This window comes from Notamacropus eugenii, chromosome 5 (genome assembly GCF_028372415.1).
Source record: "Notamacropus eugenii isolate mMacEug1 chromosome 5, mMacEug1.pri_v2, whole genome shotgun sequence".
Lineage (NCBI taxonomy): Eukaryota > Metazoa > Chordata > Mammalia > Diprotodontia > Macropodidae > Notamacropus > Notamacropus eugenii.
In genome coordinates this window covers 339,179,190-339,193,081 of record NC_092876.1, presented here as the reverse complement: position 1 = coordinate 339,193,081, position 13,892 = coordinate 339,179,190, and the positions used below count along the sequence as shown (strand labels likewise).

The 13,892-nt window shown below is 37.8% G+C and overlaps 1 protein-coding gene across 6 annotated transcripts in view; it reads left to right on the top strand.

Annotated features, from left to right (window-relative positions):
* Nucleotides 1–13,892, top strand: part of KALRN (kalirin RhoGEF kinase) — a 963,226-nt gene that overhangs the window by 472,813 nt on the left and 476,521 nt on the right. For all 6 annotated transcript variants that reach the window (XM_072616710.1, XM_072616706.1, XM_072616705.1 and 3 more), the window contains exon 10: nt 5,477–5,599. In XM_072616710.1, the coding sequence (XP_072472811.1) occupies nt 5,477–5,599 (123 nt within the window). The remainder of the gene's footprint in view (nt 1–5,476; nt 5,600–13,892) is intronic.

The window sequence follows — 13,892 nt, the reverse complement described above, 5'->3', positions numbered from 1 at the left end:
CACTGCCTTAGACAAGAGTCTTCAACGAAACTTTTCACAAATTGTTGACCTTCCAGTGACTTTGCCAAGATAAGTGAACCCCAGAAGCATTCTTTCCTAAAGGTAGATTGGGTAAATTAGAGCTAATACATCCGATTTTGATTATATTATTAAACATAGAAAATAGAGCCAATAGAAAAGAAAAAAATGATCAGTGGGAGCTACACTATGATGAATTAATTGGAAACTAACCTAATTTCTCTTGACCAAGTTATTAGACTGGCATATCAGGAGTATGCTGTTAGACATAGTGTATCTTGATGTTATCAAGCCATTTAATAAAGTCTCTCATCAAAACACTGAAGATCGATGGAAAAATGTGGGCTAGATTATTCTACAGATATATGGATTCCCAAGTGGCTTAAAAACACATACAAAGAGATTATTAATATTACTCTAAATATATATAAATATAAATATATATAATATATCTTTATATATGATATATAATATAAATATATATTTAATATATAAACATAAAATATATTTATATATAATATAAATATATTTAAATGTATTTATATATAATATAAATATATTTATATATAATATAAATATATATTTAATGTATAAATATATATTTATACATAATATAAATATATTATGTATAAAATATAAATATATGTAAATATGTAAATATATATATGCCATTTGTGGAGTTCCAGAAGACATTGCCTGGTCCTGTTCAACAATTTTATCAGTGACTTGTAAAGGCACAAAAGGCATAGTTATCAAACTTGCAGATGGTACAAAGCTGGGAGGGATAATTAATACAAAAGATGAAAGAACCAAGATTAAAAGTGTGTCAGCAGGCTGAAACAAGGGAAATAAAATCTGATGAGTCTAGAAATATTAAGTCTTGCATTGGACTTTAAAAAATCAGTGGAACAAGTACAGAATATAGGTACCTTGCTGGTCAGCTGTTCATGAAAAGTTTCTGGGGATTTTATTTGACCCGTTTATTATAAGTAAGTAGTGTGATATAGTAGCCAAAAAAGATATTGTAGTATTTGGACTGAATTGTTGTAATAGATGTCTCACAAGAAGGAGAGTAATTCCACTGTAGTAATACTAATGTCACATTTACATAGCAAAGCACTTTTCTGTCAGTAGCCCAAATGTGATTGCCTTTTCTCAGTTATCATCCTTCTTGGCCTCTCTGCAGCACACCCTCTCCTCCTGGATACCTTTCCTTTATGGAATTTTGTATCAATGCTATGTCTTGATTCTCCTCCTACCTATCTGACTACTCCTTCTTAGTCTCCTTTCTTCTGAAATTTTTGTGCAGAGACTAATGATCAGCTTCACTTTACAGATAAGGATACTGGGGCTCTGAGGGATTGGGATGTGGCCATGGTCACCCAGTTGAGGCAGTGTCTGAGAGACTATCCCAATCTAAGTCTCTTGATGTCCCGTGCAGCACCCTTTTCACTAGGTCATGTTGCCTTTCTGAACTAATCAAATGATAACTTTAGGATATTGATAAATTACTACAGATTAAATCCTGAGGAAGGCTAAAAGGTTAAAAGGTCTAGAAATTATCTTGTATCTTCATACAGGTGGAATTGTGGAAGGAATAAAAAATGTGTAACCTACAAAGAGAAGACTCAGAGAGAGACATATTAGCTGTCTTCTAATTTTGAAGAAAAAAAGATGTACTCATGCTCTGCAGTTTCAGAAGGAAGAACAGGAACCCAGAGATGGATGTTAGTATGGGGGAAAAGATTTTAACTCAATATAGGGATAGATACTGGACCTTTTTGGTGTGTGTACCAATTTTTCAAGACATACAGTGGATAACATCATTTTCCTGATTTAACAGTCTAAAATTTTGACTCATTTTAAAGAACTCATTAATGAGGAAACTCCATTAATGTAGGCCAGTATTTTCACTACAAATTACAGTTTTGGTTTCTAGAGCACTGAGGGATTGACTTTAGGGTTAGAGGTTGTCTAAGGTCACACCCAACAGTATGTCTCCAACATGAGCCTAGATCTTCCTGGTTCTACACCTGCCTCTCAACATAAAGTGAAGTCTAATCACTGGAAGTATTCAGGCCAAAGCTAGGTGACTATTTGTCATTGATATGATAGAAAGCTTTTATGCAGTGGAATCTCTTTAGATGATTGAGCCCTAACCCTAAATGTATTCTCTATCCCTGACCCTAACCCTAAATTTGTTCATTTGTAACCCTAACCGTAAATTTCTTTCATTTCTAACCCTAGTTCTAACCCAAATGATACCATACCCTACTAAATATCTGAGTGTTTCACTATCTAAGATGTCCTCTGTATCTCTGGCTTGGTGGCAATAAATAGGTGACTCAGGTAGTGGGGAAGGGGAGCCAGGGAGAAGGGGCAATTAAGATTTGGAAGAGCAAGACACAAGGAGGAAGAGGATGAGATGTCTTAAGTTTATTGATTATAAAAAATAAGGATTTTTGTTAATAAAATGTTTTGTGGAGTGGTTAAAAAGAAATGCTGTAGTCATGAATAGAAAATGCTACTCTGAGGGTTCCTTCAAACTTAAAGGTTCTTTGTTATTTAAAAGAGCCAAGAAACTTGGAAGCACAGGCTGCAACTGATCTTGTCCCATTAATTCAGCGCCTCTATTCAAAGACTCTTAATAAGTCTCATAAAATAAATTTGTGTTTGCTTCTTCTCCGAAGACAAAAAGGCCTGGCTTCTCCCCTAAAGACAATTCCTTCTTGATTATACCCTTGTTGGAATCAAGACAATTAGATGGGTGGAGATGGGGGTGATTAGGGAATTATGGCTAATGATTATTCGATTGGGCTCCAAATCAAGTTCATAGTTGTGAGTCCCCGGTCTTGTGGAAAGAGGCTGCTATTTAGGGTTGAAAGTTGATTAGTTTAAGTAATAGTGAAGACTATCATAGGGACATTAAGTTCTTACCATAATGTTCTAGCCATTGTGCTAAAAGCTGGGAATAAAAATATAAAAACAAAACAATCTTTATTCTCAAAAAGCTTATGTTCTATTGGAAGGAAACAATAGATGTCAAGATAACTGATTGTAGGCAAGTTAGTTTACTTCCCTATGCCTCAGTTTCCTCATCTATAAAGTAGGACATTGAACTAGATCTAGGAGAAGTACTTGGACTAGGTGGCTTCAGAGATTCATTCTAGTTCTGTGTCTACACACAGTCCTATTAAAGTTTGCCAATTGCTTATAAACAGTCTAATGAAAAGAGCCCTGGATTTGGAGTCAGAAGACCTAAAATTGAATACCACTTTCAACATTATGATATTCAACAAATCATAGTGTGATTGTATGTGTATATATGTGGCGGATTATTATTGTTTTTGGTTGTGGGCGCCGTGTCATTGTTGTCTCTTTAAACTTAGAGATCACTAAAACCTCTGGATATTTAGCTACATGAAAAAATCCAGTCACACCTTCCTGACTTAGGATTTGGGCATTTGATTTTTTTTAGCCTGTTTGAAACCTTATACTCGTCCCTTTCCACGCTTAAATCCAGTTCATTTTTCCAGCCTTTTAAGATCTTGTTGGAACTGGACTGATGTTCATCATATTAACAAAGTTTTCTCCATTTGGTGACATTGATGTATTAATAATGACTCTGGCCTGATCATTCACCAAGTTTTGTGAGAATTCACTTTACTGTCTCCTAGCCTATAACTGTCTTGTCTTCAAGAATACTTAATAGGGATAAAAGGTAAAGTCCTCTTGCTTCCAACAGTTTCTTGTACCTCCCTCCCTCATAGCCATAGCTCACATGTGTCTCTCTATATTCTTCAGAAAATAAAGACAAATATTTTATAGTAACTTGAGAAAGAAGCTATTCAAAACTTACTTAGCATTCTTGAATGTAATCTCCCTTTAAATGGTTGAAACCAAATTGCACAAATCAAGAAAAGAACCCTTTTCCCAGACAAACTTGCTGAAATTTCACTTCAAGGGACCTTAGAAAAACATTGAATCTTTTTTTTAAAAAAGATCTATTTAAATTTATGCAAATATCCAAGGTGATAAAAGATATACACAACTCAATGACCCATGGTGGTAAAAATCTATCTTCAAAGTTTTCTAGTCCTGCAAGGTTAAGATTTACTAATGGGAGCAGGAAAGGGAGGGCATGGAAAGAGGAAGTCAAGTCTCTAGATTTTTTTTAAAGTAAAGATTGGTTATGAGTGCATACAAAGAACAAAGGTATGAAAATTCATTCATAATCTGAATTTTTTACTTTCTTCAATTCTTCTGTGCCAGTCTCCAGACTCTGTAGGTTTACTAAAAGGCTGATATTTACTCAGGGCTTTGTTGTTATTTTTGTCCTTCAGTCCTTCATATATTTGGAGAAAGGAATGGCAAACTACTCCAATATTTTTGCCAAGAAAACCCCAAATGGGGTCATGACAAGTAAGACGACTGAAATGTCTGAACCACAAGAACAGCAACAATATGTACTGGAATGTCTTATATCTGTAAGACAGGTTCATAGATAATTACTGGAGAGCTAAAATAGACCTGAACACAAACTCCAAGATTAATTTCCTAAATCATAGGTATTACCCTGTCACTCTCCTATTAAAAAAATCTTTAGTGATTCTATTCCTTGTTGGACAAAATACAAAATCCTTACTCTGACATTTAAGGCCCCCTATAATCTAACTCTCATTGACTTTTTCATCTTTTGTGTCATGTACTGTGGTACTTTTTCTTTATTTCATATAATATTCCATAAGAGTATAGATTGGAAGCTAGAAGAGACCTTAAAGGTCATTGAATACAACCTTTCATTTTACAAATGAGGAAACTGAGACTCAGAATGGTTCTTGATTTGCCCAGGATCACTAGGTAGAGAGATAAACTGATGGTTGTGTCTGGAAAGCAATCACTCCTTATTTCTGCTTCTTGGGATATTGAGCTTCCTTCCAAGCTCTTCCTTCTTTCACCTCAAAGAAATTGCTTTGTTTATGCTTCTCTTTGTCTATGTATTACCCTTAGAAGAATATAAGCTCCTTGGGGACAGGATTTTGCCATTGAATCCCCAGTGTGTGGCAGGGTGCCTTACACCAGGGATTCTTAACTTTTTTGTATGTCATGAATACATTTGACAGTCTGATGAAACTTATGGACTCCTACTTGAATAATATTTTTAAATGCATAAGATGAAATACATAGGATTAAAAGGAAACCAATTATATTAAAAATAAAAATGTAACTTTTACCTTATTCAACTTCATTGACTCAATAAAATCTATCCTTGAAGGGGTCTGTAGAACTCAAATTAAAGTCCCTGACTTAAATATAGTAGGTGCTAATTAACACTTGTTTAATTTAATTCAATTGACTTAAAGATAAGATAAAACTGCTTAGTTAGGGATTGATGCTCTTTTACCTCCATTAGCCATTTCATGATGAGAAATAACTCTTGATGGCCTTTTTTCATCAGGTGTTGGACTGGATTGAAAATCATGGAGAGGCCTTTCTCAGCAAACACACAGGTGTTGGGAAGTCCCTGCATCGAGCCCGGGCCCTGCAAAAGAGACATGATGACTTTGAAGAAGTGGCTCAGGTGAGGAGTGATACGGGGTAAAGGGAGACAGGGCCAACCTTTGGACCTTCACATCTGTCTCTCCTCTTTTCTTTCTCTTTCAGTCTCTCCCACTGTAAGCCTTTGGCTTTGGGAATAGTGGGATAGCCCATAGTCTCTGAGAGAATATTGGCATCTTGGACTCTCTGCCTTCCTCTCTGATTGAAGGAGGCTTACCTGTCTACTTGGGTTGCTGGAAATTATCTGTAAAGGGAATGTTGGCAAGATGGACTGAAAACTACAGGCAGTCGCCCTGTCCACTAGGGGGCATTGATACTTGGCTATGAGCACTTGGGTCATCTGTGACCCTTCGAACTTCATATCCTCCTCCTTTTCCTCCTCCTTTTCTTCTCTCCTCCTCCTTTTCACCAGCATCATGATCATCATTACTGTCATCACCATCACCATCACCATCATCATACCACCATCATGTCATCATCAGGACAGGTGTCGTATATAAAGGCCTCTAGATGGATCCCCAAATAGCCAACACTACCTGTCTATCATTCTGCCATTGGAAATTCATCCTCAGTACCTCAAAAACTTTTCATCTTTTCTATTAAATACTTTTGAAAAAGGTCACACCTTCATTCATTATCAACAAATACCTTCAAATTAAAATAGCAAGACTTAAGTACCTAAAAAGGAAATCTGTTAGAGACATAGTTCATACCATCAATTCTGTTCAAATTTAATGATGGGATGAAATGAGGCATTTGCAGCACATTGAATAGTTGTATTAGGTTCACTTGATCCTAACATAAGAAGTATTTTCAACAAGGATAAAGTAGCCCTTAACTTGGGTAATCAGACCCCTTTGTCTCTTTATGGAAGTACATCTGGTGAACTGGGAACAGTGTGGTGATTCAAGTGGTCTCAAATCATTCACCAAGTCAGAAGAGCCCAGATTCCATGAAAGTGTGTCTTTTTATGGTCTTGAGTGACTAGGAAGGTTTTTCTAGGGAGATGAAGCTTGAACCTTGCCCCACCCTTGTGATAATCAAGCCACAGTTTTGTTGCCTTCAAGGGAAATAAAAACTTGTCTGACTAATGTTGGGTGGAGGGAAAAACCTTGGTAGATATTGATCTTATCTTGGAATCATGGAATCATTGGTTCATAGATCTAAGATTGTAAGGTACCTTAAGGATCATCTAGTACTGTCTCCCTCCCAATTTTACTGATGAGGAAAATGGGGTTATCCATCTTTCTGTTATCTAAGGTCATACAGATAGTGACAGAGTTGGGATTTGAACTCAGATTCTCAGATTCAAATCCAGTGTTCTTTCTATTTGCCAAAAGGAATGAAAGAACATTGACAAAGGAGGAAAGCAAAGACAAGCTTTACTTACATCACAGTTTTGTATAAGGTTCAGTTCCCTCATGTGGAGCTAACTTGAACGTTGTATGGCTCATCAGCTGGCCTGGATAGAAGGCTTCCAGACTGAGACAGATTGAAAAATCGGTATGATATTTTATGTGGAGATGAGAGGGAAAGGATTTGGACTTACAATTTTATTGTTATGGGCAACTCTAACTGGAGCTACCTGCTGAATGACTTGCCCATTGTCACACACTTTCAGAGGCCACAGCACCTCAGAGCATATTATCTGCAGCTAGAAAGGACCCATTTTGCAGATGAGAAAACTGAGACCCGTAGAAAAGAAATAACTTTCCTAGGGTCATATGGCTCATATGTGGTGGAACCAAGGTCTGAGCCCAAATCTTTGGATTCCAAGTCCAGTATTCTTCCATGCTTCTTTCCTATTTCCTTTTAAAGCAGATGGAGGGGACTAAGAATATAAGCAGGGGTTGACATTTTCTTTGACAATGGAATGGGAAGACACTCCCTCTACTAGTATAGCTTGGCACATTTTCTACAACTTACAATCCTGGTACCATGAAGACTGAGAAGTTAAGTCACTTACCTAGGATCACACAGCCAGTATGCATTAGAGGTAGGACTCTGAACCTAGGTCTTCCTGGCTTTGAAGCTGGCTCTCCACCCACTGTTCCATACTCAATTCTTTATGCATTGAAATTAGTTAAGTTATAAATCAGTACTCAGTAAACTGATTACTTATTTCCTGTATGAACCCAGGCAAGTCATTTAATCTTGTTTGCCTCAGTTTCTTCTTCTGTAAAATGAGCTGGAAAGGAAATTTCAAATCACTCCACTATCTTTGTCAAGAAAACCCCAAATGGGGATATGAAGAGTCAGACACAACTCAACAACAACAATAACAGCAAAAGTTGGTTAATTATATTGATTGATGTTCAGTAGATATCCAACTGTGATAGTGTTGTATGGCTGTGAATCTTGGAACACTGTGGCTCCTGAGGAATTAAAAATTAGCATTTCACCAAGGGTTAATGGAAAGGCACATGGTGTGTGTAAGCTGCAACAGATAACCATAAGGAACTTTGAAGAGCTATAATAAAATATGTCATCATTGGAAGGCATGAGCCAAAACAGAAAGTGGTCTGGCTATGGGACAAAAGTAAGGGATAACAGATGGACAGCCCAAGTGTTCCCATGCAATCATTGCAATGTCAGTGAAAAGGAGGTGCAGCCCCTAGCACCTCTGTAAAGAAGGGCATGAACAAGACATATTCCAGATGGACAGGCATGGATAATTCATGACATGCATACCTGGAGGTAACTTTCAAATCAATGAGAGAATAGACCCATTGGAGTGAGTAGTTGAGATTGCTATCCAGTGTTAAATTCTTAATGAGACATGCATTAATAATGATAACAATAGTTATAATTCAGATAATCCTTGTACCACCTGCTCCCTGGGACTACAGTTCCTTTAACTGGCCAAGCTTCTCATCCTACAATTAGAGATGAAAAGGTAAAAATGTAAAAATAGCCTCTGAGAAAAGCATCATTACTAATCTCAGATCCTTCCCTGAGACCAGGCTTTGATAAAGGGAGGCCACACGAAAGGGGGCGGGGTAAAAGGAAGGTGTCTGAATCTTCGAGGAGTCATCAAAGGAGAGGGAAAGAAAGAGCTACAGAAAGAAGGGGTGTCCTTTCCTTTACCATTTTGTTCAGCATCTGACCTACCTGCAAATGAGACTGTGACTAGTGCAGATGGAGGCCTGGTTCCTTCTGCTTGTGCAGCCTGGTTTGGCTCAGAGGTGGAATATATCTTTTTGAAGGATTGAGGGCTCTCTGGGACTTCCTCTGAGGTCAGTAGTTTGAGCAGAGATTTCTCTTCTGGAAAGGAGAATGGCAGATGTGGGCAGAAGAAAATGGAGTAAGTGAAAGATCAGAAATACATCACCCCTCAAGGCCTTCTTATAAATATGCCTCCTGAGTAGATGGATCTCACAGACTGGAAATAAATCCTCCATCTTTATTCCATTGTAGAAAATTGCTTTCTGTTGTCTCCTTTCACTTTGGGGGACTCTGAAGGCAGTTGGTGAATGTATAGCAGGGGGATTCAGCTGAATGGATTTCTTAGGTGGCATCAAGGGACTGTCCTTGAGTCGAGTAAAAGGGAGATAGACTGGAAATATCAATCTGTCATAGGCATTCTTTGGTGTGTTTTACATGATCATCATCCCTAGACAGAGACAAATAAGAGACATCCAGATGGAGGACGAGGGATTTTGTTTGTTTGTTTGCTGAATAACCAGAATGTTTATTGGAGCTGGAAGGGACCTTAGAGAGCATTTACTTCAGCTCCCTCATTTTACAGATGAAGGAACTGAGGCTTAGGGAGATCAAGTGACTTGCCCATTGTCACACACTTTCAGATGAAAAGTATCACAAGCCCCAGAGTGTATTAAACACACATGGAAAGGACCTTCTCTCATTTTACAAATGAGGAAATTGAGACCCATAGAGAAGAAATTTCTTTGTCAGAGTCATATGGATAATTTGTGGCAAAGCCAAAACTTGAGCCCAATTCTTTGGACTTCATTCAAATCCAGTGTTCTCCGTACCTTTTTTTGCTAGACTTTATTTTTTTTAAATTTTATAAAATTTATTTATTTGCAATTCTCAACATTCACTTCCACAAGTATTTGAATTCAAAATTTTCTCCCCATCTGTTCCCACCCTCCACCCCAGAACAGCATGCACCCCATCCACCCCTTCCTCCAATCTGTCCTCCCTTCTATTACTCACCCCTCTTCCATCCCCCTTCCCCTCTATTTTCCTGTAGGGCAAAATAGATTTCCTGTATATTGGTGTATTGCCTGTATATCTTAATTTCTAGATGCATGCTAAAACAATTTTTAACATTCATTATTAAAACTTTGAGTTCCATATTCTCTCCCTTCATCCCTCCCCACCCATCCTCATTGAGAAAAGAAGCAATTCAATATAGGTCATACATGTATAACAATGCAAAGCATTTCCATAATAGTTATGTTGTAAAAGATTAACACATTTCCCTCTATCCTATCCTTCCCTCCATTGATTCCATTCTCTCCCTTGACCTGTCCTCCCGCAATAGTGTTTGCTTCCCCAGTTTGCTGTCCCTTCTATTATCTTCCCTCTCCTATCCCCTTTCCCCTTGCCTTCCTGCAGGGTAAAATAGATTTCCATATCCAATTGAGTGTGTGTTATTCTCTCCTTAAACCAAATCCCATGAGAATAAGACTCAATTATTTCCTTTCATCTCCCCTTCTTCCCCTCCATTGTAAAAGCTCTTTCTTCCCTCTTTTATGTGAGATGATTTGCTACATTCTACCTCTCCCTTTCTCTTACTCCTAGTACATTCCACTCAAGAGTAAATTTTATTTTTTTAGGTATTCTCCCTTCATATTCAGCTCAATCTATGTCCTCTTTCTCTGTCTCTGTCTCTGTCTGTCTGTCCCTCTCTCTCTATATATATATATATACACACATATATGTATTCATGTATATACACACATATACCGATGTACATATACATACTTACACATAAATAATGTGCATATATATATATACATACCCATTATATATATATGTATTATGTATTCCCTCTAACAATCCTAAAACTGAAAAAGGCCTCATAAGTTACAAATAAAGTCTTTTCATGTAGGAATGTAAACACTTCAACTTTAATGAGTTCCTTAAGGCTTCTGTTTCCTGTTTACCTTTTCATCTTTCTCTTGATTCTTGTATTTGAAAGTCAAATTTTCTATTCAGCTCTGGTCTTTTCAACCAGAATACTTGAAAGTCCTCTATTTCATTGAAATTCCATTTTTCCCCTGAAGTATTAAACTCAGTTTTCAGAGTAGGTGATTCTTGGTTTTAATCCTATCTCTTTTGAACTCTGGAATATCATATTCCAAGTCCTTTGATCCCTTAGTATAGAAGCTGCTAAATCCTGTGTTATCCTGATTGTATTTCCACAATACTTGAATTGTTTCTTTCTGGCTGTTTGTAATATTTCCTCCTTGACCTGAGAACTCTGGAATTTGGCCACAATATTCCTAGGAGTTTTCCTTTTGGGATTTCTTTCAAGAGATGATTGGTCAATTCTTTCCACTTTCTATTTTACCCTCTGGTTCTAGAATGTCAGGGCAGTTTTCCTTGATAATTTCTTGGAAGATGGTGTCTAGGTACTTTTTTTGATCATGGTTTTCAGGTAGACCAATAATTTTTAAATTATCTCTCCTGGATCTATTTTCCAGATCAGTTATTTTTCCAATGAGATATTTCACATTGTCTTCTATTTTTTCATTCTTTTGATTTTGTTTTGTAATTTCTTGGTTTCTCATAAAGTCATTAGATACCATCTGTTCCATTCTAATTTTTAAAGAACAATTTTCTTCAGTGAGTTTTTAAATCTCATTTTCCATTTGGCCCATTCTGCTTTTTAAAGTATTCTTCTCCTCATTGGCTTTTTGGACCTCTTTTGCCATTTGTGTTAGTCTATTTTTAAAGGTGTTATTTTCTTCAGCATTGTTTTGGGTCTCCTTTAGCAAACTGTTTATTTGCTTTTCATGATTTTCTTGCATCACCCTCATTTCTCTTCTCAATTTGTCCTCCACCTCTCTTACTTGATTTTCAAAATGCTTTTTGGGCTCTTCTGTGGCCTGAGACCATTGCATATTTTTTTTCAAGGTTTTGGATGTAGAAATCTTGACTCTGATGTCTTCCCCTGATGGTATGTTTTATTCTTCCTCAACTAAAAGGATGGAAGAAACTACCCGTTCACCAAGAAACTAACCTTCTATAGTCTTATTTTTTCCCCTTTTTGGGGCATTTTCCCATCCAGTTACTTGATTTTTGAGTCCTTTGTCAAAAAGTGGAGGGTATACTACCTTAGGCTTCAGAGGTTGTGTGAAGCTGTTCTCTGAGATATCTCTAGGGACTTGTAAGTTTTCAGTTCCTCCAAGGTGGCACAATCAAGGGAGAGGAGTTTACTCCTCTCCTGGCCTGTGCTCTGGTTTGTGAGCAACCACATGTACTCTTTTCTGCCCTGGAACCGGGAGAAGGATTCCCTCTCCTCTGCCACCACCAGCTCCACCATGCCAGCCAGCACTTCTCCTCACTCCAGGACCACCACACAGGACTGAGACTCAGATCAGTTGCTTGATTCCCCCAGGGTCTTTAGGCTGAGGGCTTCAAAAGTGGATGCTGCTGCTGCAGCCCCGGGGCTGGGACCAGACCGCCCTTCCACTCTCACTCAGATGAAAGAGCTTTCTTACTGATATCTAAAGTTGTCTTTGTTGTTTGTGGGTTTAGAAATCTGGAAACCACAGCTACTACCTGTGATTCCACACCCTGAAGCCTGCTCCAGTCCAGCCCATGCTGGGTTGCACTCCTCTCTGAGCCTGGTGCAATAGACCTTTCCTGTCAGCCTTCCAGGCTGTCTTTGTCTGGAAATCTGTTTCACTCCTTCATTTTGTGACTTCTGGTGCTTTAGAATTTGTTTAGAGTCATTTTTTACAGGTATTCTATGGGTTATGTGGGGAGAGCTTCTACAGGTCCTTCCTTGTACTCTACCATCTTGGCTCTTCCCTGGACTCTCTTTTTAAGACAAATGGAAGGGACAAGGAATATAGGCAGAGATTTTCAATTTTTTTCTTAATTTTTAATTTCATTTTTATTTGCAGTTCCACATTCTCTCCCATCCTCTCCAGCCATATACAGTCATGCAAAATATATTTCTGCATTTGCCATATTTCCCAAGGGGAAAGGCAAGAAAAATTAAAAAAGAGGAGAAAATATGCTTCAATCTGCACTCTGAATCCATCAGTTTTCTATCTGTAATTGGACAGCATTTTATATCATGAGTCCTTTAAAGTTGGGGTGGATTATTAGATTGATCAGAGTGGCTAAAAGTTTCTCCTTATACTATAGTTGTTATTGTTCTTTGTAGGTTGTTCTGGTTTTGCTCATTTTGTGTCAGTTCATATATATCTTCCAAAGTTTTTCTGAAGCCATCCTCTTCATCATTTCTCACAACATAATAATATCCCTTCACATTTGTATACTTTTTCAGCTATTCTTTTTTTGAGACTGGGTCTCCCTTTCTTGATCAGGCTAAAAAGTGCAGTGTCCATTAATAGGCTCAATCCCAGTACTGATTTGCACAGAAGTTTTGACCAGCTCCATTTTTCTTTGCTCCTTGAAAGGCAAACTGGTGGCCTCACCCTCCCAGGGGCTCACCATATTGGTGCCACACTTACTGTGGAGACTAGATTGGCCTTAACTATACTGCAGCTCCCAACTCCCAACTCAAAGGTTCTACCAACCTCCCTCTCCCCAGAAGCAAGGACTACAAGTATGCACCACCATACCTAGATAGACTGGCAAATTCTTGGATGGCAGACTGAGCACTGGGATGAAAAAAGAGGTTTGAATTTGTCATCTCTAACCTGTCTTCTCTGTGTGGATAGCTCTTGTGAGGTTTTCCCTCAGAGAGCCATTTAGGTATTTCTCTTGTGTAGGTATAATATAGATGGTAGTAGGATGCATTCTCTGAGCCCTAGAAGGGTATCTTGAATTCTTGGTTTCTTCATTCAATTTTTATCTCCCAAGTGGCCAGAGCACAAAGACAAATCCTTCCATTAGAATTTGTAGAATCACTACAATCCCTAGGGGACTTCTTATGTGAAATCTTTGGTGGTAAGGATTTTGTCTAAAAGAGGGATTCATAAGTGACTTTTTGAGTTGCAAACTCATTGGGAAGTCCTAGCCAGGATGGAGAGGATTTTTTGCTGAAGTTAATTGTGACTTCAAAACAGCTCAGTTGTTATTACTATATGTTTTCATTGGTTCATAATTAGAACTGTTCATACTTCTAGCATTGTGAGGGGGAGGAG